Source organism: Populus trichocarpa, chromosome 2 (assembly GCF_000002775.5).
Source record: "Populus trichocarpa isolate Nisqually-1 chromosome 2, P.trichocarpa_v4.1, whole genome shotgun sequence".
Lineage (NCBI taxonomy): Eukaryota > Viridiplantae > Streptophyta > Magnoliopsida > Malpighiales > Salicaceae > Populus > Populus trichocarpa.
This window is the reverse complement of record NC_037286.2, coordinates 14,290,673-14,312,978: the sequence shown is the minus strand read 5'-3', so window position 1 is coordinate 14,312,978 and position 22,306 is coordinate 14,290,673. Positions and strand designations below refer to the sequence as shown.

The window sequence follows — 22,306 nt, the reverse complement described above, 5'->3', positions numbered from 1 at the left end:
TACACTACCAAACATTAAAAAATAATTCACTTTCTCGAAATTCACTTTCCAAATAGAAACTACTTTTCAGCAAAAAAAAAAAGAAAAAAAAAGAAGCTAAAATGCAACTAGATTCTTGATATCATTTAAAAGAAAATACAAAAAAGAGAAACCAAAGCATTACAAGTGCGTTTTTTTAGAAAAATAAAAATCAAACATCTAAACAACATAATTTCTTCTAAAACATTAAAACTATTACGTGTTGTGTCAGACAACTTATTATTCTTTTGATTATTTTCATGTTAGCTCTAATGAGTTCAAGTTAAATGTTTTTATACTAAAATATCTAAAAATTATTATAGAAATGTTAAAAAACTCATTTACAACTACGACACAATCTTTAATGACTGTATTAGTTAAACATTGTTCTTACGACATTTTTTTTTATTTCTTTGTTGTAGTTTACAAGATGTTTTTGCGTTTTTTTTTTCAGTATCCTCGATTAAATCGGTTTTTCAGTTTTTTTTTTTCACCTACAAAAAGATTACTCCATTGTCAACTATTTCATCCAATCTTCCATTATAAATACTTTTGAAGCTGAATATTCATAAACCCATCCGGTTTCTTCTATCTAAAATTGATCGACATCCTCAAAAAACATTATGGCATCTTCTATAGAAATCACGTCAGTCAAGTTGATGAAGCCAAAGATGAAAACTTTGGATATGCCATGCAACTAGCTTTGAGCTCAGTGCTACCCATGACTCTACACACGGCGATTCAGCTTGGCATCTTTGAGATCATAGCCAAAGCAGGTCCAGATGTCAAACTCTCTGCTGCAGATATCGCAGCCAAGTTGCCAACAGATAACCCCGATACACCAAAGATGCTGGACCGTATTCTAAGGCTCTTGGCTAGCCACCAAGTGCTTTGTTGTTTTGTCGATGGCTCGGAGAGGTTCTACAGTCTGGCTCCTGTGTCCATGTACTTCGTGCGCAACCAAAATGGAGTTTCTTTGGCCCCCTTCATGGCCTTGATTCAAGAAAACGTCGTCTTACAGAGCTGGTTTGTCACTCCCTATCTATTGTCACATTTTTTCTACTTAATTTTTGCTTGCTTCAATTTACTAAAATAATATTAGTAAACATTGCACCTCTTATCATCATTTCTCTCCCCTATCTCTCTCTATTTTGTTGATAAGGGCAGCTAGCTAATCTCAATGTTTATCCGTTTCCTGCTAGGTCTCAACTAAAAGATGCAGTTCTTGAAGGAGGAGTTGCGTTTCACAGAGTCCATGGAGTACATGGCTTTGAGTACAATGGCTTGGACCCTAAGTTCAATCAGGTATTCAACACAGCAATGTACAACCAAACCACTGTTGTAAATGGTTTTATGCTTGAGAAATACAATGGTTTCAAGAACCTGAAACAGCTGGTTGATATTGGTGGCGGCTTGGGACACACTATGAAGGCAATAACCTCTAAATATCCCCATATCAAGGGTATCAATTTCGACTTGCCACATGTTATAGAGCATGCGCCGGCCTATCCTGGTATGTTTTGTTCCTCCTCTCCTTACGTTTAATTTATGGTAATTGTTAAATTTTATTCTTTCTGGTTCCGCTGATACTTGCTCATGTTTCTGTCAGTGATTAAGGTTAATCAAACACTGTGGGAAAATTAAATTGACAAATTGAGAGAATTTAGGAAAACATGATAACATGCTCCGTATTCATTATTGAATCTGCCTGAAACTTCAAACCTCGTACGACCAAAATCTGAAATTTGAGGTGCCACAATCTAAAACATGACAAGCCACACATATACTTTACCCATAAAAATGTTTTCAGTGAACCCAAAAGAAAAGAAGAGAAGTTTGCAGAGAATCACAGGCTTTACAGGACAAGGAAAAGACTAGACAATGAAAGACTTGGTCATAGATGTGGGAACTGGTTTCTCATGCAGGTGTGGAGCACGTGGGAGGAGATATGTTTGAAAGTGTTCCCAAAGGAGATGCCATTTTCCTGAAGGTACCAAAATTCTGACGGCATATAATCTACTTGCTCAATTTTAGACACCAAAATCACTAATAACGACTAATGGATATATAATCTTATAGTGGATACTCCATAATTGGAGTGATGATCACTGCTTGAAGTTGTTGAAGAACTGCTACAAAGCTATTCCAGGGGATGGGAAGGTAATTGTAATGGAATCAGTTCTTCCGATCACGGCCAAGACAAGCCCTGCTGCGAAAGCGATCTCGCAACTTGATGTACTGATGATGATAACTCAAAACCCAGGAGGGAAAGAACGGACTGAAGATGAATTCATGGCCCTGGCCACTGCAGCTGGATTCCGTGGCATCAAATTTGAAACCTTTGTTTGTAATTTTTGGGTCATGGAGTTCTTCAAGTAGATTACTGCTTAAAATTGCATTTTGCAGAAATTGGAGCATGCATTACCAGTTTCTACCAGAATTGAAGCGTTCATGACTGCCCGTGTGGAACGATATTTATGGAATAAATAAAATAGCTGTTCATCAGCTTTTAGCATTCCCAAGATAGAAGTTTGATGAGCTACATGCTTTGCAAATAGATATTGTATTTTTGTTGCAACAATGCATTCCTATCCATGTATGAACGTAAAAAAAACAAATTAATATGTTGAATAATAATAAGAGGTGATTGTGGATCCCAAATAATTATAAATGATTGGTGTATATTATGAGTGTTACGTTCAGGCATTGGAACTAACTCTATACTAATAGCTGAAAGGAGCTTCATTGTTCATGAATCGTGATCTCTTCATTTTTTTTCTTTTCATTTTTTCATTTTTTTTAATTTTATTTCCATATTTTTTTATTGAATTCTTCTCTGACCTAATTTCTTCATATAAAATTTTAAATTATTGTAGAAAGATAATATTTAAAGAGAGGATTGAAATGTAAAGCATGAAAAAAAAATGCATTTTGATTTTGATTTAAAAATTTATTTTATTTATTTTTTAGTCCTTAGATTTAAGAAAAGAAAGAAAAAGTTGCTAGAAAATAGCGAAATAGAGATAAAGTTGTTAAGTGCTCTTTTATGGAATAAAAACAATCTTTGTGTCAATGAATTTTTCTTCTTGAGAATAGTTCAATAAAGATGGCATCTCCTTGTTTTTTAGAGTAGATTGGGATCCATTTGTTTTTCTATTGGGTTGATTTTTATTTTTAGAGTGATTTTGGGATGTTTTGAGGTTGTTAAGTGCTCTTTTAAGGATCATATTATATTTAAAGGTGTTTTTAAGCAGAAAGAGTTGAAAATTAGATTTTTAGGGCCCAAAAACTTATCCTGATTTTCAATCATCCGACGAATCAAATAATGCAGGTCACTTATCACTATAGGTGACTTGTCGCTATTTGTTTTTTTAAAGAAACAAGCATCTCGTCTTAATAATAATAATAATAAAGCATATGCCCATACTTGGGAATTTTTATTTTATTTTTTCCTCACTAGAGCAATGCTTTGCTTTTGCCCCTTTTTTTATATAATTTTTAATTTTATTTTTCAATAACTAATCTTTTTTTTTATTTTTTCTTGCAATTTCAATCTTTAACATGTGATTGGTGAAATTATGCTTCATGTTTTTTTTGTAATTCTTTTATATAGGGCTATCATAATCTCATGATATGAGTAACGAGTTTGAAAGGTTAACTCACATTGATTAGAGTGATTTTTTTTAATTATTATTTTTTTCAATTTCATCTTTCAACATTGGATTAACTGTGAATTAAGTTTCATAATTTATTTTAATTAGTTTTTTATTGGTTATTTCGATCTCATGACTCAAATCACGGATTTGACAAGTTAACACGAGTTAACCCAAGTCAATCTAATTTGTAGTCATTTAAATATTTTTTAAAAAATATCACTAATATTCGTTGTCTCAATATTTAAAAAGATATCATATAATATGAATTATATTTTGAGTTCATGATTATAATTTTTATTTTAGCTAGAAATCACATTAGCAATACCTTGATTTTTATATTAAAAAAAATTTGATCCAATATATCATCATTTTTATAATTAAAAAAATACTATCTAATATTTATTATATTTTGATTTTATGATTAAAAAAATTTCTATTAAAAAACATGTTAGTAATATTTAATTTTTTTTTACATTGAAAAAAAATAAATATGAGATTTGTTTTAACATTAAAATTAATTGCATCGCACTCGCAGCTTAGCTCATGCATACTTGTGTTTGGTATTGTGGTAGCTTTTGTGGTTGTAGTTTGAAAAAAGTTTTATAAAAAGTATTTTTGGATGAGGTTGATTTGGTATATATATTTAAGTTTGCTTAAAACTGTGGTTAAAATTAAAGTTGAACAAAAAATAGTTTAATGTGTTTGGTTAAGAATGCTTTTTAAATTGAGGCAATAAAATAACTATATATATATTTACAACCCAAAGATATGAGAGCGGCTTTGATGGGTTAAGGCAATAAAATAAACCTAGTGGAGTTCATGATCCAGGTTAAGGGTTTGGTGGGTTAAGACGTGAAGCTTGGGTCGATCCAATATGTCATCGTCTTAATATTAGAAAAATAAAATAAAATAAAAGATATCATCTTGAAATTTTTTTAAAAGCCAAAACATGTTGTTAGTCCTATCTCTATTTTTTCTCGTTTAATAAATCATTATTTAAGTTTGTCAAGTATTTCTATAGTTATCAAGCATTTATGACAGGAATTGAGAATAAATTGGTTTGAAATACTCAACACTCATTGTATTTATGTGAGCTGTTAAAGTTGAGGTTTCTGTGACTTGTGCTCGATTAAAAGATAATTAATAGCATGCCACTGCTTTTTATCCATCCAGTGCCGTTGTGAATTTATTGGATCTTGGAACAAAAACTTGATGGCCGGATGTTATGAAACTACTAACCATTAATGGAAGAAATTATCATAGATCTAAGCCAATATATCTCAATCAAACAATAATGATTTGGGTTATCCTTCATTAACTCACGTCTAATGTCCCCACCATCTTCTCTTTAACAGCATCACATATTCCAAAGGCAGAGCTCTGGTTTGCAAATTATAACTTACTATACTTTTTATTCATCTAGTTAGGACTGGTTTTTGTTAGCTAGCCATCCCATCTACTTTGTGGATGGGTGTATCGATCGGCAAGGTCCTCAATATGCAACCAGGTTAGGTAATGACATATTTCTATTTGGTTTGGTATATATATATGACTTATTTCTACAAGTATGTAACCAAGTGTGGGCCAAATTAAGAAGTACATGATTTGGTCAATGAGTTGCCATAATGATACACAAGGGAATGATGAAGTTTAGAATGAATGAAAGGAGGATTAGGATACATTATAAAAATGGTCCAATTTTATCAAAGAAAAATTGACAAGTTACGTGGATTAATAGAGAAAAGCAATTGAATTTGTGCATCCTTAGAATTAGAAAAAATGAAGATTATGTGTGGTTACTTGGTGGTTTTCCTTACTTAAAAGAGGCTAAGAAAGAAAAATTGCACTGCTTGGTAGTAATTAATCAGCAGGCTTGTAATTAGTAGGTTTGTAATCTAGTAAGCTTGGAATGTTCATTATTAAGAAATCTAGAAAACACCAAAAATATCAGTTCATGCTTTTTTGTCAAAGCATTTCATTTCGTGGTTGTAATCGAACCAAAGATCATTCAATGAGTATAAATTCTTTAATCTTGAATTATTAAAGTTCTTATTTACATTCATAGCATTAAAATATTTGATTACTTTTCATTAATTAAATTATATTATGACATTGCTATAAGTCTAGAATTACAAATCTAGAGTTCTGGTGAAGGTCTAGAATATAAATTTCATAAATTAGACTTCCTATCCAAACTTGAGATAAAATTAAAGTCCTCTTAATTGAGGTAGACACAAAAGAACCTACAAAATAATTAGCAACCTCACTAGGAGTGCCATATTTGTTCTTTGAAACTATGGCACTAAAAATATTAATATTAGCGGAAAATGTAGAAGAAATAGAAGAATTAGTTGATCTCTTTATTAAAAAAATAAATAAATAATCAATCCTTTAAGGGGAAGAAATATAAAATGAAAAAGGAAACAAGTTTATGACTATAGAAGAGAGATATTTACTCTTTGAACGGAGAGTGGATGATGCAAATAATATACTCGAAGAGAGGTATAAATATCTTTCTAAAAAACCTAAGAAGAAATATAGAATCGATATAAAAATGACTGAATATCATTTAAATATAATTGTAGTAATGAAGAGATTAAATCATGTCATTTCAGAGTCTAATGTTAGAAAAATAAAAAATTCATGAAATAAGTTTGGACCATAAAGTAGGAAAATTACAAAATATAAAGAGAGGTATAAATGTCTTTATGAAAAAACTAAAAAGAAATATAGAATCAATATAAAAATAATTGAATATCATTTAAATATAATTGCATCAATGAATGAGTGATTAACTCGTGATATTCTAGAGTCTAATGTTAGGAAAAGACAGAAATGTAAAATAAGTTTGGAGCATGAAGTAGGAAAATTACAAAACATGAATAAATAATATTATAAGAGAATGATTAAGGCTATTAAATATGTCAGTGCAAAATTAAACACCAAAAAAAAAGAGGAAATGATGAAGTGATTTTTTATTTAATTATACTATGTTGGAGACAGTGAATAATATTTCTAAATAAATGGTAGTTAAAATTAAAAACCATTTAGATGAGAAAGTTGAAAAAGAATCAAATTATTGGAAGTATGATCATAAACAAAATGGAAAGCCTTTAATAATAGAGGAAGCCGAGAGTAGTTCAAAAAATAAATTTATTAATTGTAAAAGTTCATCACTAAAAGATATAGATGAGATTATGATTCCAAATAACCTCGAAATAAATGGACTTCCAAATAAAATTAATCCAGAGTATATTCTAGGTATAATGAAATAAGCTTATAGACTTAGATTTTAACAAATACATAGGCCAATATATAGAAAACCATATTTAGATTACATTGATAGAATATATATTTATCCTAATAATTTCAAGTTTCCAAAGTTTACTTTATTTAATGGCTAAAGAACTGTGTTTGCTAGAGAACATATAGCAAGATTATTTTGCCAATGTAAGAAAGTATTTGATTCTAACTTTTTAAAATTAATATCATTTTCAAATTCTTTAACTGGAGATGCTTTTACTTGGTTTACAAATTTGCCGCCAAATTCAGTCCAAAGTTGGAATGATATGTAAACAACAATCCAAGCTCGCATCTCTATAACAGAATCAGAATTTGTTTTGGCTAATTTGGTGAAATTGAAGCAATATCCTGAACAAATTGTTAAATGATATTTAGATAGGTTCATGATGCGATCTTGGCTACAACATCAAAGAATTCATTAGGAGTGTCTATCGGGTCTATTTTAAGGCCTAAAACGAAGTGGATCCAAGAGAAGTTTGATGGGCTAAGTCAAGAGGTTTGAGTTAAAAAGGTTCAAATCTTCCAATCTAAGCCTTCGTCTACCTTTTGGTTCATATTTGGAGCTACAAAAGAATTTTGGATGTGATTCCAATTGTGTTGGAAAATACACATTTGTACTTTTCTATCCATATATGGTAGGCCCGTTAATTCATCCGTACAAGAGAGAACTGAAGTTGGGCCTAGACTTTGCGAGCAAAGTGCGAAAACAAAAAAGATATTATTTCCTTAAGAATTATGGATTCCATTTACTATAAGGAGTCCTTAATGCTATTGGAAAATTATACGGCAGCCTTTGACTTACTTATTTTACAAAGATTCCATATCAAATAATAAGAACTAATTGGTCATAAATTAATTCTTATTTTATAAGGCATCAAGTCTTTGTTCAGTATGGATTCTTCAACAGTTATTTCTCTTAGGTATTTTTCATTATCATATATGGCAAAGGATGAAAAATAATCTTAGACTATTATTTTATTTATTTTTATTATTTTAAACCTAATTTTAATTAATTTGGGTTTTATTTAAATTGGGTGCATGTTTGACCAATTAGTTTTAAGGTTTACATACAAATACTTTTATCTAAGGATTTTATTCAGTTTTGACAATAATAAACAAAGTTGCTGCATTTTGTGTGTGCTCTGTAAGTTATTCTCATATTTTGATTCTTGATTGAAATACTTAAATTTATCGAAGGATTGACCAATCTTCGTGGCGTTTTCTATACTTCTCGTTCGCATCTTGATATAAGTGGAAGGTGGGGGTGGTCTTCTTTACAATCTTGGTTTTTCAAGATAAGGTTCTTGTTGGATCAAGCTTAAATTCAAACTTGATCTTAGCTTTTTTAAGAGGACATCAATTTTTATACGAGTTTGTGGATCTTTATATTCATAGGATTCACATCAGTTAATGGAAACAAGGAAAAATTTGGCTAGAATTCTTGAAACAGTTAATGGAAGCAAGGGAAATTTTTTGGCTAGAATTCTTGAAAGGGAATTTATTATGATTACTAAACAGGGATTAAAATTAGAGTTAAGAAAGAAATTCATAGGAATGGAGTTCAAAGAGATATATAAATTGGAAGTAAGGACTTCTAGACATAAAATTATTGAAAGAAGAAGTAGACAAGAGGAGTCCAAATTTTAAAACTTATTATCAAGAAAGTACATGTAGATGTCGTAGAGTTTGTACCTGGTGCACCTGTAGTTTATGATCTAATTTGTAGTCATTTAAATATATTTTTAAAAAATATCATCTAATATTCATTGTCTCAATATTTAAAAAGATATCATATAATATGAATTATATTTTGAGTTCATGATTATAAGTTTTATTTTAGCTAGAAATCACATTAGCAATACCTTGATTTTTATATTAAAAAGAATTTGATTCAATATATCATCATTTTTATAATTAAAAAAAATACTATCTAATATTTATTATATTTTGATTTTATGATTAAAAAAATTTCTATTAAAAAACATGTTAGTAATGTTTAATTTTTTTTTTACATTGGAAAAAAATAAATCTGAGATTTGTTTTAACATTAAAATTAATTGTATCGCACTCGCAGCTTAGCTCATGCATACTTGTGTTTGGTATTGTGGTAGCTTTTGTGATTGCGGTTTGAAAAAAGTTGTTTTATAAAAAGTACTTTTGGTTGAGGTTGATTTGATATTTATATAAGTTTGGTTAAAACTGTGGTTAAAATTGAGGTTGAACAAAAAATAGTTTAATGTGTTTGGTTAAGAATGCCTTTTAAATTGAGACAATAAAATAACTATATATATATTTACAACCCAAAGATATGAGAGCGGCTTTGATGTGGACTAGTTGTGGTCCTCTGGAGCTTTGACTTGTGACATCTCGAGGAAACAAAATTTTGTTATGAGAGCGGCTTTGATGTGGACTATCAATGATTTCCCAGCTTATGGAATGGTTTCTGGTTGGAGCACGCATGGAAAGCTAGCATGTCCATACTGTATGGAGAAAAACAAGGCATTCACGCTAACAAACAGGGGTAAAGCTTCTTTTTTTTTACTGTCACCGTCGTTTCTTGCCACATAACCATAGGTACAGAAAGAACAGAAAGGATTTCTTTATTGGCAGAGTTGAAAAGGATGTTGCACTCCCACGTCTTTCCGGTGAAGAATTGTTTGATGTTGTGTCAGAGTACGGTGACCAAGGTTGTTAAAATCATGTTTTGACTCGTAAAATCGTACGATTTTACGAGTCAAAACATGCTTTACGTGTTGAATAGCTTGAAAAAATCGAAAATGGGTGAAATCGGGTTGAAATCGGGTAAAATCGCAAAAATCGGATGAAATCGCACAAAATCACGATTTGAGGACCGATTTTGCGATTGTGCCAAAATGATGCGCTGAAACAAAATTCCCCCCTGGTCCAGCTGTCAGGCGCCTATTGGCTGTGGAAATGCATAGTCACGCGAGCCGCTCTTCACTGTCTTCAGTGAACAAATCCCTAAAATCACAAATCACAAATCACAACTCACAAATACTCTTTCTTTTCACAACTCACAAAATACTCGCCTGATACTCACAAATCCCTAATCAGCTAATCCCTAATCCCCTTATCTAATTAACCAACTGGGCACCAGCAACCATAAAAGCGGCGACGACGATCTCCATTCTCCACAAAAGCAGTCACGGTCCAGTCTTCACTCCTTCTCTTTCCTCAGTGCTCACGATTGCGGCTTCCTTTTCTGTTTATCGTGATTTTACAGCAACGATGATCTCCTCAACAGCTCACGGCTTCGGGCTTCCTCTTCAATCTTCATTAACAGCGGCACGCCAGCAACGATCTCCTTTCTTTCCCATCTTCAACATCAGCAAGCGACATCGGGCCTCTTCACCAGCAACTGTTCAGCCATCATCATCAACGGCTCTTCACCGTAAGTTCATTTTGCCTTCATCATCATCACTGCAGTCGTTGATTTTGCCCCTGTAATAGATTTTTATTTTGCCCTGTTAACTGTTAGTCTGTTACCCTATAATTATTAATTATAATTTTGATTTTGCTCGGTCCTGTAATTTGTATATGTATAATGTTGAATTGAATTGAATGGAATTGATCGGGTGAAAATTGGATGGACTGAATAGATCGGGTGAGAAAATTGTTGAATTGAATGCCACACTACGACAGTATATATCTTGACTGAATTAATAGTATTAATCGGGTGAAAATTGGATTGAAAACTGTTGAATTGGACTAAATTGAATGTCATTTCAGTATTATAGGACTGAATTAATTGGACTGAAATGAATTAAATTAATGGGGTGAAAATTGGACTAAAAAGTGTTGAATTGGACTGAATTTAATGCCATTTCAGTATTATAGGACTGAATTAATGGGGTGAAAATTGGACTAAAAATTGCTGAATTTGACTGAATTGAATGCCATTTCAGTATTATAGGACTGAATTAATTGGACTGAATTGAATTGGACTGAATTGAATTGAATTGAATTAATCAGGTGAAAATTGAAATCGTTAAATCATGTTTTTTGCTTTGTGGAGTGTGGGGCTGTGGGCTGTCCATTTATGTTGTGGAATGATGGAATGATTTTAGAATTCCATTTCAGTATTATAGTTTTATGAATTGTTATGTATAACAAAAAGTTAATTACAATCATAAAATGTTTGGATTGATTACATGGCTGATTTGAGTTGATTCTTGAATTTTTATTTGAAGCATGAATTTTTTGTTAATGTATTTTAAAATTCTTTACTATTTTACGATTTTACGATCCGTTTTTACGATCCGAGTTTGTATTACACTTTCCGTGCCGTGTCAAAATCGCGATTTTAACAACCTTGACGGTGACATTGTGTTTGGTCTCCAATTAGGTAAGCAGAAGTTTCCTGGTTTTGGTTTGACCCATAATTGGATGAAGCGAAGTATGTTTTGGGAGCTTCCTTATTGGAAGACCAATCTTCTCCGCCATAACCTTGATGTCATGCACATTGAAAAGAACGTGTTTGAGAACATTTTCAACACCGTCATGGATGTGAAGGGGAAGACAAAGGACAACATCAAGGCTAGATTGGATGTAGCGCTGTTCTGTAACCGTAAAAATATGGAGTTGGTTTGTGATGGGTCATGGGTCGCAAAACCAAGAGCAAGCTTCGTGCTAGAGAAAAACGCACAACTACTAGTCTACAAATGGCTTAAGAGTCTGCGTTTCCCCGATGGACATGCCTCAAACATATCAAGGCTGATTAATACGGAGGAATGCAGATTGTATGGAATGAAGAGTCATGACTGCCATGTGTTTATGCAAACACTCATCCCATTAGCTTTTCGTGATTTGTTGCCAAAGAGGATATGGGATGCACTAACGGAGATCAGTCATTTCTTCAGAGATATATGCTCCAGCAAGTTGAATGTTGATCACATTGAAAGGCTTGAAAAGAATATCGTCGAGACAGTATGCAAACTTGAGATGATATTCCCTCCATCATTTTTTGACTCAATAGAGCATCTACCCGTACATTTACCGTTTGAGGTAAAAGTTGGAGGACCGGTCCAGTACAAATGGATGTATCCATTCGAGAGGTTAGATATTACAGGAGCTATGTAATTTATAATTAAATGTTTTTATTTTTAGTTTTATTTTTTTAATTGATAATTTTTTTATATATATATATATATGCAGGTACTTGTTCAATCTTAAAAAAAGGTTAAGAACAAGGCGTATGTTGAGACATCAATATGTGAGGCCTATATTGTTGAGGAGATCTCAACATTTATCTCATACTATTTCGAACCTCATTTGAGAACGAGGATCAACCGTGTTCCACGGCATGATGATGGTGGTGAAGTGCCTTCAAGTGGGAACTTGTCAATATTCTCCAATCCTGGACGACCCACACCTAAAAATGCCGTGAGGGGAAGATATTTGTCTGAAATAGAGTTCAGACAAACACACAATTATGTCCTATTTAGCTGTAATGAGCTGAGACCTTTTATTAAGTAAGTAGATGTTCGACTTAAACTTTGTCAAGAGTGTACTATTTATGTTTTGTGATACCACACACTCATATAATTTGGAACAACCTTGCAGGCAACATCGACGATACTTACTGTCCAATAACTCACAGCTGACCGAATCCCAGATCTTTCAATTACAAGATGAACAATTTGCCACATGGTTTAGAACACATGTAAGTCCTATCACAAATTCATTATCTCTTGCAATGTAATTAATTGTAGTCAATGTTACATAATATCCGTTTATTGATTATTGTTGTATTTAATTTACAAGCTAGGTTTATCAAATGGGAGGTAGTGCTGCTATTTCACTGTCTTTACTATGTCTGGGCTCTGAAAGAAAAGTCAAGTGCTATAAAGGGTATTTTGTCAATGGATATGTCTTTCATACTGAAGAATACGGGCATGGAAGAAAGACATACAACAACGGTGTTTGTATTAAGGGATCGACTTCTAGTGAGTTTGAAGTTGACTACTACGGTAGATTGGAAGAGGTCATCGAACTGCAATATCATAACGAGCAAAATAGAGTGTTTTTATTCAAATGCTATTGGTATGACACAACTGACAGAGGAATCAGAGTAGATCCTCACTATGGTCTCGTTGAAATCAACTCAAAAGCTAGACACCGCAACGTAAACGACGTCTTTGTTTTCGCAAAGCAATGCCAACAAGTTTATTACACATACACCCCTTCCTTTAGAAATGACCGATCAAGAGTTGATTGGTTATCCGTTTTAAAAACAAAACCCAAGGGTCGTGTCGAGGTTGTTCAGGATGAGAACGAAGACACAAGTGTGATAGATGAAGTCTTTCAAGCTAGTGAGTTGGTTGAACCATACCGAGTTGCTCCGTCGATTGACTTAGAAGAAAATTTGAATTTTCGTGTTTTCAACGATAGTCTTGTTGATGTTGACGCAGAGGAGTTGAATGTTGTTCTGAGCTCTACTAGTGGAAAAAAGAATGTTGTTGAAGAAGATGATAACGAAATTGAAGAGTGCGATGAAGCTGATGATAACAATTCAATAGAGGATGAAAATGAAAATTCCGACTAACTAAACATGTTATAAAGCCTTATTTTATAATGTAATAATTTGAAACATGAAATATTTATTCTTCTTTAATGGTCAGCCCTTGTTATTGTGTTGTGTGTGCTGTAAGATTGCAATTCAAGATTTTTTGATAGGGTTACATAAAAAAAATAAGAAAAATTTACCGTTTCACCGACGGGTATACTGACGGACTATAACCCGTTGGTATTTCACAGAGAGTTGCAAAACAATTACGGGATTGTGCTACAATCACCGACGGATTTGCCGACAGACTATAACCCGTCGGTATTTCATAGAGAGTTGCAAAAAAATTACGGGATTGTGCCACATTCACCGACAGGTTTACCGACGGAGTTACCGACGTACAATACCGGCGAAATCACCAACGGATTTACGTACATCATGAAGTGCACACATGTCTGACACGTGTCCGTCTGCACAAATACCGATGGAGTTACCGATGGAATCACCGAAGACTTTACGCACATCCCGAAGCGCACGCATGTGTGACACGTGTCCGTCTGCACGAATACCGACGGATTTTCCGATGGATCGAAAAGTTTGGCGGGATTTTCGAACTTTTTTTGGTGCGCATTTCAATTAATTTCCGTCGGTAATACCGTCGGAAAAATTGCTATATATAACCCCCCCATCCCCCCACTTGGTTCATTTTCTTCTCTGCTTCCGTTTCTCTTCTCCTCTTCTTCTCTCGTTTATATTTAGCTTTTAGAAGGGATTTTATTGTTTTGGTGGTAGTTTTAAAAGGTACGTATTCTTTTTTCTTTATCTTTGTATTTTTTTTATTTTAATTATGATTATTTTTTTTGGTGTTCTTTATTTTGTGTATTGTTTGTAGATAAAATCTTAAATTCAACACACTATTAAGGTAAGCATTTTTTATTCCCAAATTTATTTTGAATTGATATAGTGTTTTTTAGTTTTGTGTATTGTTTGTTTTGTGTTTATGTTGTTCTGTGTAGTGTTTTTTAGTTTTTTAATTTTATTTATTAATTTTATGATATTATTGTTTGTATTGCTATAATTGTTATTGTTGAATTTATGTTAAAAATGTTAATTTATATGTATAGAATTACATTTAATTAGTTTATCTTAATTTAGGATATTATTGTTTGTATTGCTATAATTGTTATTGTTGAATTTATGTTAAAAATGTTAATTTATATATATATAATTACATTTAATTAGTTTATCTTAATTTAGGATATTATTGTTTGTATTGCTATAATTGTTATTGTTGAATTTATGTTAAAAATGTTAATTTATATATATAGAATTACATTTAATTAGTTTATCTTAATTTAGGATATTATTATTTCCATGTCATTGTTATTGCTTGTTATTACATTTTTATATTTATGTGTACACGTTAATTTCTATTTTGAGGTCCATTAGGTTCGATCGTGTTAGGAATGATATTGATTTAATTATCTTTTGCTTTTGACCATGTAATTATTTATAAATTAAGAGTCTTGTCTCCTAAAACTTGAAATGTAATATTAATCCGTAAATTTGAATGTATGACTTTAATCTAATGTTTGTAACTCTAAGTCCAATTTAACAATGAATGTTCATAGTTGAAATTGATTCTTTTACTTGAATATCATTATATGATGTTATTGAATAAAATGTTGTGTTGATGATGATGAGTTGGGTTGAGATCCAGGATGATTGGATCGGGATGTGAAATAAAATTGGAAGTGTAATATGATTTTGTCGATAACTTGGGACCCCCCAGTATAGGGGAGACTCTGTCGAATTTTTTTTAAAATAATCGAAGTTAATTATGTAATTATTCGTATAAATTTGTGTAGATGCGTAGAATGAAATCTACAGCACGTCGTTAGAAGACGGTTGCAGCTAGTTCTTCTAGCAGCTAGTTCTTCTAGCAGCGAGGAGGACGTATCCTTAGGTGCTGATCACGGCGAGGAATCTACGCCAACTTGTGATGCTGCCTCTTCTAGCGCAGTTTCACAGCGCAGAAGCGGTGTGCCTTCACAGCGGGGTCAATTCACCCGCAAGTACCAGGCACAATGGAAGCATGACCTCTCAATGTAAGTTTGTTTAGGTTTTAGTTTTTTTTTATATACTTATAACATAATTTATGAACAACTAATTAATATTAATTACTACTTTTATTTAATTTAAGGTTTCACAAACATTGAGGCTGCAAGGACTATAACAGTTGGCGTTTAAATCGTCGATGGAGATTCCATTGTTTCAATGGAGCCAGGTTTCCAAGACATCCTGAGTGGAAACCTAATATCGATGCATGGTTTAAGCGATTTCAGGTCGGTGTTAATTTTTAATTTCCAGCTTATTTTTAATAAATGATTTTTATAATTTTATATCTTGTACTATTTTTATTTTATATGAATTATTTATATACACAGAACAAATTTGAGTGGGATAGGGCGGACAACAATGTTGTGAGGAGGGTATGGGAGAATCACGCGGCAACTAGGTAACATCGAAAATAATATTTATTTTTGTTTTATAATTTTATGTTTTAAATTCTAATTTGTTACTATGGAAGTAGGTTGTGTGATTTTTGGTATGACACCAAAAAAAAATCAAAAAGACGTGCGAGGGATAACGGTCTTAAAGGATGGAATGAGGTGGCAGTTTGGCAAGAATTCAAACCGCCATTCAACTCGGGGGAAATATGGACGGCATATATTGAGCATGTGACCTTAGAGCGGTTCTCACGGCACTCACAGTCCGGCGCCGACAACCGGAACCGGCAAATTCATGGTTCGGTGACCATGCACACTGGCGGATCTGTCCCATTCAGCGCACATGCAAAACGGATGGTAAGATTAATTTTAATGAAATATATCGTTAATTAATTTGTCGTTCCTTATAATATATTTAACTTTCAACCTATTTTTTCCTTATAGGCTGTGTCTCTTGGACATGAACCGAGTCCAATGGAGTTGTTTGTAGAGACGCATGTGCGGAGTCAAGACCGCCAAAAGGGGGTGCAGCAGTTCGTGGACAACCGTGCTCAGCACTTCGTGGTATGTTCGTTCATTCATTTTATTTTGTAAGTTATTATTTTCTTGAATTGCATCTTGAACTGCATTTGATGATTTTTTTACCGACGGAATTTTCAGGAGACCTATAATAGCCGGTTGATGGGGAGATATGGGGACAATCCGTCGACCCATCCAGATTTGTGGATGGAGGCGGGATCGTCTGGTGGACCCGATAAAAATTGGGTCTATGGGCTCTCCAACACTACGGCTGAAAACTTGCATTCGGCTCGTAGTGTCTCAACTGTTGGAAGCTCTCTATCAGTATCGAACACCCAGTCTGAGGAGTTCATTGCGTTGAAACAACAATATCAACAACTCTTGACGAATTATGATGAGCTCCGTCAAATAGTCATGGAGATGAGATCAAAGATGGGTGACGATACTTGTGCAGCTTCTTTTTGGCCGTATGATCCCGGGAACAACCAGCCTCCTCCTCCTCCTCCTCCTCCTCCAACTCCGCCGCTATTTTAGTTTAATTTTGTTTTTTAAACACATTAAATTTGTAATGAATATTATTTAACATTACTTTTATATTTTTAATGTTTAATCCATTTTTATTTGTTTATTAAGGTTTTTTACTATTAATAAATTATTATTTTTATATATTTTAAATACATACCGACGGATATACCGACGGATAATATCCGTCGGTATTTCACAGAGAGTTGCCAAACAATTACCAGCCATGCCATAATTACCGACGGAATATATCCGTCGGTGATTAAATACATACGGATTTACCGACGGATACTATCCGTCGGTATTTCACAGAGAGTTGCGAAACAATTACCAGCCATGCCATAATTACCGACGGAATATACGTCGGTAAGTCCGTCGGTACTTACCGTTGAAATTGCAGACGGATTTATTCCGTCGGTAATGTTCCGGCGGGAAACTTTTTTTTTGGCGCGCGCGTATCCGTCTGTAAGACCGTCGGTGTTCTGTCGGTGGGTGTTTTTTTTTATTTGCGACAGACTTAGCGATGAAAATGGAAGTTACCGACGACTGGTATACCGACGGACGTGTTCTGTCGGTGAGGCCGTCGGTAATTATTTCACCGACGGATTTCAGTGCTGTCACCGATGGAATTAGTCCGTCGGTAAAACTGGTTAATGGTGTAGTGTATTTCTATAGTTATCAAGCATTTATGACAGGAATTGAGAATAAATTGGTTTGAAATACTCAACACTCATTGTATTTATGTGAGCTGTTAAAGTTGAGGTTTCTGTGACTTGTGCTCGATTAAAAGATAATTAATAGCATGCCACTGCTTTTTATCCATCCAGTGCCGTTGTGAATTTATTGGATCTTGGAACAAAAACTTGATGGCCGGATGTTATGAAACTACTAACCATTAATGGAAGAAATTATCATAGATCTAAGCCAATATATCTCAATCAAACAATAATGATTTGGGTTATCCTTCATTAACTCACGTCTAATGTCCCCACCATCTTCTCTTTAACAGCATCACATATTCCAAAGGCAGAGCTCTGGTTTGCAAATTATAACTTACTATACTTTTTATTCATCTAGTTAGGACTGGTTTTTGTTAGCTAGCCATCCCATCTACTTTGTGGATGGGTGTATCGATCGGCAAGGTCCTCAATATGCAACCAGGTTAGGTAATGACATATTTCTATTTGGTTTGGTATATATGACTTATTTCTACAAGTATGTAACCAAGTGTGGGCCAAATTAAGAAGTACATGATTTGGTCAATGAGTTGCCATAATGATACACAAGGGAATGATGAAGTTTAGAATGAATGAAAGGAGGATTAGGATACATTATAAAAATGGTCCAATTTTATCAAAGAAAAATTGACAAGTTACGTGGATTAATAGAGAAAAGCAATTGAATTTGTGCATCCTTAGAATTAGAAAAAATGAAGATTATGTGTGGTAACTTATAGTTTTCCTTACTTAAAAGAGGCTAATAAAGAAAAAGGGGACAATCAAACATAATAACAACCGAACAACCCAATAACAATTGCACTGCATTTCAATTAAGTTTGCAAAAACTTCACATCAACTACTAGGTAGTAATTAATCGGCAGGCTTGTAATTAGTAGGTTTGTAATCTAGTAAGCTTGGAATTTTCATTATTAAGAAATCTAGAAAACACCAAAAATATTAGTTCATGCTTTTTTGTCAAGGCATTTCAGTTCGTGGTTGTAATCTAACCAAAGATCATTCAATGAGTATAAGTTCTTTAATCTTGAATTATTAAAGTTCCTATTTACATTCATAGCATTAAAAATATTTCATTACTTCTCATTAATTAAATTATGTTATGACATTGCTATAAGTCTAGAATTACAAATCTAGAGTTCTGGTGAAGGTCTAGAATATAAATTTCATAAATTAGACTTCCTATCCAAACTTGAGATAAAATTAAAGTCCTTTTAATTGAGATAGACACAAAAGAACCTATAAAATAATTGGCAACCACACTAGGAGTGTCATATTTGTTCTTTGAAACTATGGTACTAAAAATATTAATATTACCGGAAAATGTAGAAGAAATAGAACAATTAGTTGATCTCCCTATTAAACAAGGAAATAAATAATCAATCCTTTAAGGGGAAGAAATATAAAATGAAAAAGGAAACAAGTTTATGAATATAGAAGAGAGATATTTACTCTTTGAACGGAGAGTGGATGATGCAAATAAGATACTCGAAGAGAGGTATAAATATCTTTCTGAAAAACCTAAAAAAATAAATATAGAATCAATATAAAAATGATTGAAAATCATTTAAATATAATTGAAGTAATGAATGAGAGATTAAATCATGTCATTCTAGAGTCTAATGTTAGAAAAAGAAAAAACCGTTAAATAAGTTTGGAGCATAAAGTAGGAAAAATACAAAATATGAAGAGAGGTATAAATGTCTTTATGAAAAAACTAAAAAGAAATATAAAATCAATATAAAAATGATTGAATATCATTTAAATATAATTGCAGCAATGAATGAGTGATTACCTCATGCTATTCTAGAGTCTAATGTTAGAAAAAGACAGAAATGTAAAATAAGTTTGGAGCATGAAGTATGAAAATTACAAAACATGAATAAATAATATTATAAGAGAATGATTAAGGCTATTAAATATGTCAATGCAAAATTAAACACCAAAATAAAAATAAAATAAAATGATGAAGTGATTTTTTATTTAATTATATTATGTTGGAGACAGTGAATAATATTTCTAAATAAATGGTAGTTAAAATTAAAACCCATTTAGATGAGAAAGTTGAAAAAGAATCAAATCATTGGAAGTATGATCATAAACAAAATGGAAAGCCTTTAATAATAGAGGAAGCCGAGAGTAGTTCAAAAAATTAATTTATTAATTGTAAGAGTTCATCACTAAAAGATATAGATGAGATTATGATTCCAAATAACCTCGAAATAAATGGACTTCCAAATAAAATTAATCCAGAGTATATTCTAGGTATAATGAAATAAGCTTATAGACTTATATTTTAACAAATACATAGGCCAATATATAGAAAACCATATTTAGATTACATTGATAGAATATATATTTATCCTAATAATTTCAAGTTTCCAAAGTTTACTTTATTTAATGGCTAAAGAACTGTGTTTGCTAGAGAACATATAGCAAGATTTTTTTGCCAATGTAAGAACGTATTTGATTCTGACTTTTTAAAATTAATATCATTTTCAAATTCTTTAACTGGAGATGCTTTTACTTGGTTTACAAATTTGCCGCCAAATTCAGTCTAGAGTTGGAATGATATGTAAACAAGAATCCAAGCTCACATCTCTATAACAGAATCAGAATTTGTTTTGGCTAATTTGGTGAAATTGAAGCAATATCCTGAACAAATTGTTAAATGATATTTAGATAGGTTCATGATGCGATCTTGAATACGATATCAAAGAACTCATTAGGAGTGTCTATCGGGTCTATTTTAAGGCCTAAAACGAAGTGGATCCAAGAGAAGTTTGATGGGCTAAGTCAAGAGGTTTGAGTTAAAAAGGTTTAAATCTTCCAATCTAAGCCTTTGTCTACCTTTTGGTTCATATTTGGAGCTACAAAAGAATTTTGGATGTGATTCCAATTGGGTTGGAAAATACACATTTGTACTTTTCAATCCACAAATGGTAGGCCCGTTTATTCATCTGTACAAGAGAGAACAACGTGTTTGAAGTTGGGCATAGACTTTGCGAGCAAAGTTCAAAAACAGAAAAGATATTATTTCCTTAAGAATTATGAATTCTATTTACTATAAGGAGTCCTTAATGCTATTGAAAAATTATACGACAACCTTTGACTTATTTATTTTACAAAGATTCCATATCAAACAATAATAACTAATTGGTCATAAATTAATTCTTATTTTATAAAGCATCAGGCCTTTGTTCAGTATGGATTTTTCAACAGTTATTTGTCTTGGGTATTTTTCATTATCATATATGACAAAGGATGAAAAATAATCTTAGACTATTATTTTATTTAATTTTATTATTTTAAACCTAATTTTAATTAATTTGAGCTTTATTTAAATTGGGTGCATGTTTGACCAATTAGTTTTAAGGTTTATATAGAAATACTTTCTAAGGATTTTATTCAGTTTTGACAATAATAACAAAGTTGCTGTATTTTGTGTGTGCTCTGTAAGTTATTCTCATATTTTGATTCTTGATTGAAATACTTATATTTATCGAAGGATTGACCAATCTTCGTGGCATTTTCTATACTTCTCGTTCGCATCTTGATATAAGTGGAAGGTAGGGGTGGTCTTCTTTACAGTCTTGGTTTTTCAAGATAAGGTTCTTGTTGGATAAGCTTAAATTCAAACTTGATCTTAGCTTTCTTAGGAGGACATCAATTTTTATACGAGTTTGTGGATCTTTATATTCATAGGATTCACATCAGTTATTGAAAACAAGGAAAAATGTTTGGCTAGAATTCTTGAAACAGTTAATGGAAGCAAGGGAAAATTTTTGGCTAGAATTCGTGAAAGGGAATTTATTATGATTACTGAACAGGGATTAAAATTAGAGTTAAGAAAGAAATTCATAGGAATGGAGTTCAAAGAGATATATAAATTGGAAGTAAGGATTCTAGACATAAAATTATTAAAAGAAGAAGTAGACAAGAGGATTCCAAATTTTAAAACTTATTATCAAGAAAGTACATGTAGATGTCGTAGAGTTTGTACCTGGTGCACCTGTAGTTTATGATCTAATTTGTAGTCATTTAAATATTTTTTAAAAAATATCATCTATTATTCGTTGTCTCAATATTTAAAAAGATGAATTACATTTTGAGTTCATGATTATAATTTTTATTTTAGCTAGAAATCACATTAGCAATACCTTGATTTTTTATATTAAAAATAATTTGATCCAATATATCATCATTTTATAATTAAAAAAATACTATCTAATATTTATTATATTTTGATTTTATGATTAAAAACATTTCTATTAAAAAACATGTTAGTAATGTATAATTTTTTTTTACATTGAAAAAAAATAAATCTGAGATTTGTTTTAACATTAAAATTAATTGTATCGCACTCATAGCTTAGCTCATGCATGCTTGTGTTTCGTATTGTGGTAGCTTTTGTAATTGTGATTTGAAAAAAATTGTTTTATAAAAAGTACTTTTGGTTGAGGTTGATTTGGTATTTATATAAGTTTGGTTAAAACTGTGGTTAAAATTAAGTTGAAC

The 22,306-nt window shown here is 32.1% G+C and overlaps 1 protein-coding gene across 2 annotated transcripts in view; it reads left to right on the top strand.

Moving 5' to 3' along the window:
- The first annotated feature begins 597 nt into the window (after nt 1-597).
- LOC7487746 (caffeic acid 3-O-methyltransferase) overlaps nt 598-22,306 on the top strand; it is a 132,944-nt gene continuing 111,235 nt past the window's right edge. Inside the window, exons 1-4 of one of the 2 annotated variants that reach the window (XM_002302641.4) lie at nt 598-1,044; nt 1,221-1,531; nt 1,944-2,008; nt 2,098-2,533. In XM_002302641.4, coding sequence (XP_002302677.3) covers nt 710-1,044; nt 1,221-1,531; nt 1,944-2,008; nt 2,098-2,397 — 1,011 coding nt within the window. In that variant the 5' untranslated portion in view covers nt 598-709 and the 3' untranslated portion in view covers nt 2,398-2,533. Of the gene's footprint in view, nt 1,045-1,220; nt 1,532-1,943; nt 2,009-2,097; nt 2,534-22,306 lie in introns of those variants that run through there. The other variant, XM_052450461.1, reaches the window with a different exon arrangement.